Genomic DNA, 9,920 nt, shown 5'->3' with positions numbered 1-9,920 from the left:
GTGCGGAACCGGCATAGGGAACGTTAGGAGTGCAGGGACACTGGCTCAGGGGAGTACAGGATGTCTCCACGTCCCTATCCTTTATCGCAGGGCCCACCATTGTTATTGTTACCCAGGTTTCCACTTTATTATTTAAATTTCCCTTACTGGAGGCGAGGTTTCCAGACTACTGTATATATAACGTGTATTACCTAAATTCGTCAGTTGGAGGCGGCATGTTTTATTATTTAAATTCGCCCTACTGAAGGCGGTGTATCCAGGGTCACCCGTGTCATGGGTTCGCCTTACGGTACTCGCTGCATCCAGACACACGTGACCGTGATATCAGTGCTCTCAAAATTGTGCCATTTCAGGCCTCCATTTAAATTTTTTGCAGTGTCTTAGCCAAGTTATTGTCACCAGGTTGATGAAAAAAATAGCTACCTACAGGCCAGATATTTTAAACTGGGGTTTGTCCGTCACACGGATCACATATAAGTGCGCTAATGTGGCGCCCCCAGGAGTATGGTCGCCACAGTGGCATTGCCTTCCCCCTAGGGAGTGTGATGTCATGCTTGGAGGCAATAAAGGATCTCTCTAGCAGTTAACCACAACACACAACACAGTTTCCATTCCAGGTCAGCAGAGGGAGCTCTGAACCAAAACTGGCGGGGGAGCTACTCTCTGGGGGCCAGGAGGGAAAAATAATTAAGAGTGCTTGTGAGGAGGGCAACATGTGTGGACGTGGAGGAGAAGAGCTGGGAGATTGAGCAGAGAGTTCAGGCTCATTCCCAGCTATAGCGCATGTTCTGGAGCCCGGTCTCCAAGGCTGTACGGACACTGATGGTCCTGCAACAGAAACCGGAGGAATAGGAAGCTGTAAATGCTCTATTCCCACATAAGACTCAGAGGCACAACAGCGACGTGTGAGCCAGAAGAGGAAGGCTACAGCTGTCTGCCATACAAGGGAGTTCTAAAGAGAATAAGCAAGTAGAACTTCAGTGTAACACAATACTGCAAGTACCTAAAAATAAGCGCTAGGAAGGAGACTACACAACCCATCTGCATAGAGAGGTTCCTAAGTTGCTTCCAGGCTAGCCCGCTCCTGTGCCATCTGTAATCTGGACCCTGGACTGCATTTGCCAAGCAAAGTAAAGGTAAAGAAACTGCACCCTGTTGTGTCCTTGCCTTCTTCCTGCAACCCCGTCAGCACTGCTTCATCCCTGTTCCATACACTGCAACCTCTTCCTCAACACCTATCTCTTCATCTACACTGCCCTGGGACTACTGCCCTACCTGTGGAGGGCCACAACATCATTGCTGCACCACACCATCTGTCCCAGAGGATCTATCTGCAGCGTCGGCTTAACATCTTCATTGCCGAACACCAAAGGTAGCGTCACGAATCATTCACTCATAAACTTTATTCCATCACTTAACCCCTTTTACATGGGCGCCCAGGGCCACAGACCGGGTCACCGCCGCTGTGACATTCCGCTTTGAGAGACCGGCCCGGTACCGAGTACCCCACAGCCCTGGTAGGGCGACCCACTCCAAATGCTGCCATTTGTAGTGAACATGTAAAATGTTGCCCTCCATTTAAAATGGGCAAGGCACGTGGTAAAGGAAGGGGAACTGGACGTGATGATGATGGTGCATGCAGAGGCCGAGGCCGTGGGCAAGCTGAAACTGTGCCACAACAAGCAGCCACATCTTCTCGCCCAACCTTCCTGTCCAAATTACTAGGGGACCACAGCAGCACACCACTATTGAACCCTGAGCAGTGTCAAAAGGTTGTTGGTTGGATAGCAGATAATGTGTAACGGACACAGCATCAGAGTCAGAATGTGTGCCTGGGGAAGTGCGGATGAAGCCGGATGACTCCTGCTGTAACGTGCGCCGCAGGTTAATAGGACCTGCAGCATGTGATAACCGGGGGAGTGGCTGGAGGTGGAGGAAAGCCCTGTACTCCCAAGAAGGGCGACAGGAGCTGGGGGAGCCGAGAGAAGAGTCAAGCAATCCGTGGTCAGACCAGAGGGTAACACGGTAACCAAAGGAGAAGACAAACATCGTGATATAATACAAGCCGGGGTCAGAAGCCAGAGAGGGTAATGTGGTCACCAAGGGCACAAACAAGAGAATAGTCAGGGAGCTTTAGCCAAGGTCAAAACCAGAGAGAAGACAGAAGGTATAGAGTCTAAGCACAGATACAAAACAAGGGACGGGTCAGGTCATTCATGGTACAAGCATACAAGAACAGGCAGTATACACAGGTATTACAAGGGTCAGCTGCTCAGCCGAGAACCGAAGTATCACTGTCGAGGAGTCCCCCAACCAAAGGGAGGCCATGCAAAATTAACCCTAGAAGGATGGTGAGGGAAATCCCATCCAGAACCATGAAATAATGCTTCCAGTCACTTTGCCACCACCACCACCACCCTGTCTTCCACACGGTCAAGTCATAGTAGCCGTGAGTCTGGACCGCATATTACTCACCCTGATTCTCCTTCCTCCCACCATGCCGAGCTCCCGGAGATAACTGATCCCACACTTGGACACTCTGAAGAGCTGTTCACTTTTCCATTGATAGATTCGGGCCTCTTGCCCGGTCCACCTGAAATGGGGCAAGAGGAGAACGCATTTAGCGATGCCCAAATATTTGAGCAGTCACGGTCACACGAAGTCGATGGTGGTAAAGTCTCACAAGAGGTGGACGATGATGAGATACAATTGGCAGAAAGTAAGGAGGAGGACCAGGGTGCGGAAGTGGAAGATGAGGTGGTCGTTGATATGGTAACTGACCCAAGCTGAAAAGAGGACATGCAAAGCGAGGACAGCAGCACACACAGGCAGGAAGAAGCAGTGTGGTGGCCGCAGATAGAAGGCAGGCAACCATTCCCTGTAACATCAACATGACGGAAGTTGCCAGTCCAACTGTTAGGTCTTCCTGAATCTGGTTGTTTTTTAAAGTCTGTGCCGATAGCATCAAAAAACCCATTTGCACCACCTGCCATGCCAGCATCAGCAGGGGTAGCAAAACTACCATCCTCACCACCACCAGCATAATCAGGCACATGGCAGCAAAGCACCCGACTTTGTGGGCCGAACTCAAGGGTCCTTAACAGTGTCTGCAGGTGACACCACTGCTTCTTCTGCTGTTGTGCGTGAAAGCCAATCCCTTGTCCATGGTGCATGCGAAGATGCCTCCTGCCCTGCACCTGTCGTTGCACACACTCAGCTAGCACCATCATCAAGCATGTGCATGTCCTTGTCCCAGCACGTACACGTCCTTGTCCCAGCGCAGCGTTCAGTTGCCATACCCCAGCCCTTGGAACGCAAGCGCAAATACGCACCCAACGCCACACAAGTCACACTACTAAATTCGCACATTTCGCAACTGCCTGTGCTCAAAATGTTGCCTTTTAGGCTCATGGACACGGAAGCTTTCCGCAACCTGATGGTACTCGGTCCCTAGCTGCCACTATTTCTCCCGGTGTGCCGTTCCCGCATTACTCAAGCACGTGTCCCACAACATTAGCTGTGCCCTCAACAATGCAGTTATTGGAAAGTTCACCTAACCACGGACATGTGGACAAGTGCTTGTGGGCAGGGATGGTATATCTCGCTGATGCCACACTGGGTTAACATAGTGGACGCCGGGACCCAGTTGGACCTTGGGATGGAACACATCCTCCCAACGCTGAGGATTCCAGGCCCTACATTAATCAGGGTTGCCCCGACAGTCTACAGGTCCTGTACCTCCTCCTCCTCTTCAGCCTCCATCTCTGGAATGTGCATTTAAGAAAGTCAGCTACAGCTTCTGCCGCCCTTGCCGTGCTTCAGCAGCGTTTGCAGCTTCAGGCTCACCGACTGTTGTGTGATGTCCCCACGCCTTGGAACTCTCTACACTGCATATGATTGAAAGGATTTGTGAGCAGAAGAAGGCAGTTGTTGACCACCAGCATCAACAAAACCATCGGTATTCAGTTTAGACTCCACACATAAGACCTCAGGAGTGGACATGGATGTCAGACATAAGTACCATCATCCATACCTTTGAGAACTCCACCAAGATGGCAAGCACTGATGACGCCATAATTAGCATCACATCCCACTTCTCTGTGTTCTGAAAAGCTCTCTGCTCACAATCAAAGAGGATGCATTGCAGACCGAGCATGATGAGACAGAGCAAGGAACCATACAGGGTGATAACACACAGCCCAGCCTCATCTCATCCCAATGTGGATTGGGTGACAAAGAGGAGGAGGAGGAAAAAAAGGATCTAGTTTCATGCGCTATAGATTGAACTACAAGCTCAACTGTCATACTGTCTGTTCAGTGTGGATGGCCTGAGGACAAGGAGGAGGAGGAGAGCATGGTCAGTAGTCCTCTTGGTGAAGACACGGAAGTCTTGCCTGTTAGCAGTCTGGCACGCATGGCTGGCTGAGTTTATGTTACGCTGCCAGACTGCAGAGACCTGTGTGTCGTAAGCAGTGCCATCCCGCCTCCCACCAATCCCGTAATAACAAAACACCGACAAGCATGGATGGGTTGAACAGGTCGGTCACAGTTTATTAATAAGCAGAGTGAGGCAAGTACAATTCGCAACGGACTCACAGCTGTAGGCCCGCGACCGCTGGGCACGTCGGCTGATGAGAGGTTACGAACCTTGCCCCCCTCTACACTACCGCTGTGACATAGTAACCAGATAACATGAATAATATATGTGCACAACCAATTATGTAAAAATATATACATTTTTTTTTTTTTTTTGTTGAAATTAGAGATTTTAATACAAAACCACCGAATATCTTCTAATCTATAAGGGAGGGAGGGTGGGACAAAAGCTTCTAGGTATCAGCCGGGGAGGAAAGAGAGAGACCCCCACCCAGCATCTGAATTTAACCCCTGGGGGTATGGCCGGACGCCCCTTCCATTCACTTTCCATTGGTCCGTGGGGCGTCCTAGTCACCTGGGGAGGGGGATTAGTGTGAGAGGAGGAGGCACTGCACGGAGTTTACTTATCATCAAATCCATGGGGGCTCTACAGTCAGAGGCACCATCCTTATTCAGTACGGTGCCTGCCAGACTGCAGAGACCTGTGTGTCGTAAGCAGTGCCATCCCGCCTCCCACCAATCCCGTAATAACAAAACACCGACAAGCATGGATGGGTTGAACAGGTCGGTCACAGTTTATTAATAAGCAGAGTGAGGCAAGTACAATTCGCAACGGACTCACAGCTGTAGGCCCGCGACCGCTGGGCACGTCGGCTGATGAGAGGTTACGAACCTTGCCCCCCTCTACACTACCGCCACGGAGGATCATGTGTATGACCTACACAGGACTCCGACCCCCACACAACATCAGTAAGGCCTGTTCAACCCCATCCTGCAAGTTTAATAAGAACATATCTAGCCCGATATCTGTTAGATGAACGCCGTCCGGTCTCAGGAGGGGTGAGATGTTTTCTTCCAGATTGTGGTGGTGAACCACGATGCCGAAGTTCTCTTTGACAAACTTTGCCATTTTCGAGTTTATCTTTCTCCTTGACTTGTCAATGGCTTTAGGGTCTTTAGCTCCGTGCCAGACTGTTCGTGATATTATATCAGACCACACCACCACCATATCTGGTATAAGACAAACAGCCCGCTTTATGTCGGTTTTCATTGTCGTGAAGAGCTCCGCTCCTGTTGTCTTGCACAAATCATTTCCACCAGCATGTAACACCAATATCAGCGGCCCTTTAGCCGATTTAGAAATTTTAACCAACTCCGGGAAAATCTGCTCCCACTGGAGCCCTCGGATGCCTCTCCAGTTGACCTCTAGTTGTGGGAAGTAAAAATTCTTTCCACCGGGGCGTATCTCGGCTCTTTTGCACGCCCAATAAATAAAAGAATGTCCCAACACCCAAACAGCGGGCTTATAATCTCCTGTAAGAAACAAGATGTGTTAAAGCAGGTCTGGTCTTATGTATCTTGCAAAGCATGCGGATTTCCAACGACCCAATCTCTGTACTTCAGCTTCAGCTGCACCGGCCCTAGCTGCTTCAGTGGCTGCTCCGATTCTAAAAGAATGTGTTCCGTATTCTTTGGGGTCTACACCGACAGCTTGTAGACATTTTTTAAAAATTGTGTGAAATTGATATTTAGTAAGTGGGGACCCGTCGGTGTGTGAGAGGAAAAAACGACTTTCGTGTCTTATAACCGCGTAGTGTCTTACTATTTTAACAGGGCATATGGGGCCTTCTAGAGCCTTGACCAGGACCCACGACCCTCTACCGGTGGGATCGCATTTGGATTTCCGCACTCTAATGCGCAGAGCGTCGCTGCATATTACGAGATCCTCATTAATTAACCCGCCTATTAGTGCTGTTTTAGAATGCGGCACCAGTTCACTAATTCGCAGCGCCCCGAAGAATGCGATTGCAAACGCTGTAGATATTAGGGCAGATTCGTATTGAGACTTGCACACCGTTTCAGATTTTGTTATAATATCGTGCAACAGACTTAAAGAAATGGGGCGACGACATTCCTGACTGGGTTGGAGCCTTCTCCAGCCTTTAACGGCTTGCTTTATGAAAAAATATTTAGTTACGTCGGCCCATCCCATTAGCTGAAAGAAAAAGGCTATTCCCGTTAAATTACGCTGCGCTAATGTACCCGACGCACCTCTACTCTTGAGCAGATTCAGGAGTTCTACCACCACGTCGCATCTCGCCCGATCACAAGTATCGACTGACCTTCCTCTAATTAGCGAGCACCACTCTTCCCATGCCTTACCATAGACCTGCCAGGTAGCCGGTGTCACTGAGGCTCGAATCAAGGGCATCAGTGATTGGCCACTGTGTCCCAGAGGGAGGGAGGACACAGTAGGCCCGTTGGTTCTGCGCTGGGAAGGAAGACTTTGAAGGCCTGCCAATCGGAAGACAACAGAGAGTTAACCATTTTATCATCCACAGTAGGCGTCACTCTGGCTCGGCACCAGATGTTGTGTCTAAGGCATAATAGTGCAAGGCGGCGCAACAGCGCAAGAATCGGTGGTGATGAGGAAGACATACTGTTCAAGCATTTGGCGGTTCCCGGATTTTTGATTAGAAATCTGAGATTTACATTTTTTAGTTTGTCACCCCATAGTTCGACAGATGTAACTATAGCAAATATCTCCCACAAGACGGGGTTGCGGCCCCAGTTGGCAGAGGTCCATAGATCCGGCCATCTGCTTTTGCACCATTGGTTGCTGTAGATTGCAACAAAACCATTTGTGAGATCCGCGCCCACCAGTAGACCTAGGGCGCTGTTTAGCCTTTCCTGAGACATGACACATGTATGCCCATTGTAGGATTCCAAGAATGCATTCCACACGGACAAATCCGCTCTCATTGAGCGATTAATTCTGATTCTGTGGCCCGGCTGGGCGATGCCCTTTGTAGCTAGTGATAACCTGCGTGAGAAAGCCCTGCCGACCGGCATTACCCGGCAAGCAAAGTTGAGTAAACCTAGTAAGGACTGCATCTGCTGGAGGGTGACTTTCTTTACAACGAGGAAACTTTTAACTATTTGGAGTGTTTTTTCTATTTTATCCGCTGGTAAACGAAAAATCATCTCGTTTGTGTCTATTTCAATACCTAGGAAAGGGAGAACATTACACGGACCGAGCGTTTTCTCCGGCGATAGTGGGACACCGAAAAGCCTAGAAATAAATTTAAACTTTTGAAGCAGAAAAGAACAGAGTTTAGATTCCTTGGGACCCACAAACAAAAAATCATCGAGGTAGTGGATTGTGGAATTGCTGCCTGTTTCGTGACGTATTACCCAGTCTAAGAAGGTGCTGAAAAGTTCGAAATAGTGACAGGAAATGGAGCAGCCCATGGGCAGGCACATGTCGAAATAAAAAAGCTGGTCCACCTTACAACCCAACAAATGAAAGCATTCAGGGTGCACGGGTAATAGACGGAAAGCTGACTCTATATCGGTCTTTGCCAACAGGGCACCGGGCCCCGCTGCTCGCACAAGCTCAATTGCTCTGTCGAACGACGCGTAAGTTACCGACGAGTCTTCGGGGGGAATTGCGTCGTTGACCGAATCGCCTTTAGGGTAAGATAGATGGTGAATTAGCCGATATTTACCGGGTTCTTTTTTGGGCACAATACCTAAGGGCGAAATCCTGAAATTTTTAAATGGTAATGATTGAAATGGGCCCGCCATCCTGCCGAGTTCGACCTCTTTCATGATTTTTTGTTGTAAGACCTCCGGGAACTCCCGAGCTGATTTTAGATTCTTAGCTGATGTTGGTGCTAGGTTAAATTTAAAGGGGATGAAAAAACCGGACCTAAAACCGTCAGATAATTGCTGAGCAGCTTCTTTATTGGGGTAAAGGCTTAGCCAGGGGCCCATGGCGGCTACGCTCACCGGGGTTTTGCCTCGTAGAATTTGCGTTTGCGAAGCGTGTACACCTTGATGCAGGGTGTCCGCCACCGCAGGTTGCGCAATGATGTCTATATCTGCATGCCGCCTGAAAGCGACAGTTTCCTTCATTGTATAACAAGCAGGCCCCTGGTCTCCGTACGACCACTGAGTTCTGGCCTGCGGCTGCTGACAAACTAGTGGCCGATGATGAAAAGGGGGGGTGTTTTTGTGTAAGCATTAATCGTAGCCAGACATCTGTGGCTTTTACTCCCCATCCTAGATCTGGTTGCAGGGCCAGCCGCCTGCGGAACTCCTCATCATAGCACCTCCAAGCAACACCGCCATGAGACTTATAGGAGTTATATATTAAATCCTGGTATATGAATAACTCAGAGCAACGTTCTGGGTGTTTTTGACCCATTATACATCCTAGGACTGCGAAGGCCTGCAGCCAATTGTTCATGGTATGCGCTATTTTACCTCTATTTCTATCGTATGACCATTCGCCAGTCCTCCTTTCCTTATCTACTGACTGCTGGTCTGCTGATAACAGAGACCATATGTCAACGTAATCATTATTCCAAATTTTTTCTTTTGAATCTTGGTCTATGTGTGTACCTAGTGGACTAATTCCACAGAAAAAAGCATCTTTGTGTAAACTAGCTAATTGAGGTATATTCCTAGTAACGGTTTGACCACCCGGCTGGTGTAAGTGGTCAACTAACGCCCTGATAGCAGATACCAGGCTGTTTTCCACAGCGTCATGTGTATTATTAGATACGTTGATTACGCCAAACTCACCGCTGTTCCTCGCTGATCGAGAGTCTCCAGGAGATGGAGGTACCCCGACTCCGGTGGTGGTGATGTCCTGCCCATGACTGGTGACCTTTGATGACTCTGCGCTCCCAAGACCCGTTGAATGTTGCTGGACTTCCATCTCAGAAACGGAACCTGAAATGGGTTGAAGTGATAGCTCCTCCCGGCTTGTGGGTAATGGTGGAGCATGTGGCAGCCGATGACTGCTGTCTGCCCGTGGTGGATATGATGGTGGAGCATGTGGCAGCCGATGACTGCTGTCTGCCCGTGGTGGATATGATGGTGGAGCATGAGGCAGCCGATGACTGCTGTCTGCCCGTGGTGGGTATGACGGTGGAGCATGTGGCAGCCGATGACTGCTGTCTGCCCGTGGTGGATATGATGTTGGAGCATGTGGCAGCCGATGACTGCTGTCTGCCCGTGGTGGATATGATGGTGGATATGATGTTGGAGCATGTGGCAGCCGATGACTGCTGTCTGCCCGTGGTGGATATGATGGTGGAGCATGTGGCAGCCGATGACTGCTGTCTGCCCGTGGTGGATATGATGGTGGAGCATGTGGCAGCCGATGACTGCTGTCTGCCCGTGGTGGATATGATGGTGGAGCATGTGGCAGCTGATGACTGCTGTCTGCCCGTGGTGGATATGCTGTCGATGATAGCTGCGCACTGGTTCCGACCACGATCTGACCGGATGTCCCAATTGGTGTTGAGGAGGCC

The 9,920-nt window shown here is 49.7% G+C and overlaps 1 protein-coding gene across 2 annotated transcripts; it reads right to left on the bottom strand.

Annotated features, from left to right (window-relative positions):
* Positions 1-4,526: 4,526 nt before the first annotated feature.
* On the bottom strand, positions 4,527-9,383 carry LOC141075895 (uncharacterized). Of its 2 annotated transcripts, XM_073563092.1 has the most exons (3): positions 9,187-9,383; positions 6,760-6,891; positions 4,527-5,910 (listed from the first exon to the last, which is right to left on the bottom strand). In XM_073563092.1, the coding sequence occupies exons 1-3, from the start codon at positions 9,320-9,322 to the stop codon at positions 5,315-5,317; spliced, it is 864 nt and encodes a 287-aa protein (XP_073419193.1). In that variant the 5' UTR covers positions 9,323-9,383; the 3' UTR covers positions 4,527-5,314. The 2 variants fall into 2 exon arrangements, with proteins under 2 accessions (XP_073419193.1, XP_073419192.1); XM_073563091.1 differs by lacking the exon at positions 9,187-9,383 and having other exon boundaries at positions 6,760-9,145.
* Positions 9,384-9,920: the final 537 nt, after the last annotated feature.

The sequence above is a fragment of the Dendrobates tinctorius genome, unplaced genomic scaffold (genome assembly GCF_039654945.1).
Source record: "Dendrobates tinctorius isolate UK_male_01 unplaced genomic scaffold, ASM3965494v1 ptg000377l, whole genome shotgun sequence".
Lineage (NCBI taxonomy): Eukaryota > Metazoa > Chordata > Amphibia > Anura > Dendrobatidae > Dendrobates > Dendrobates tinctorius.
This window is presented reverse-complemented; position numbering and strand designations above follow the sequence as displayed.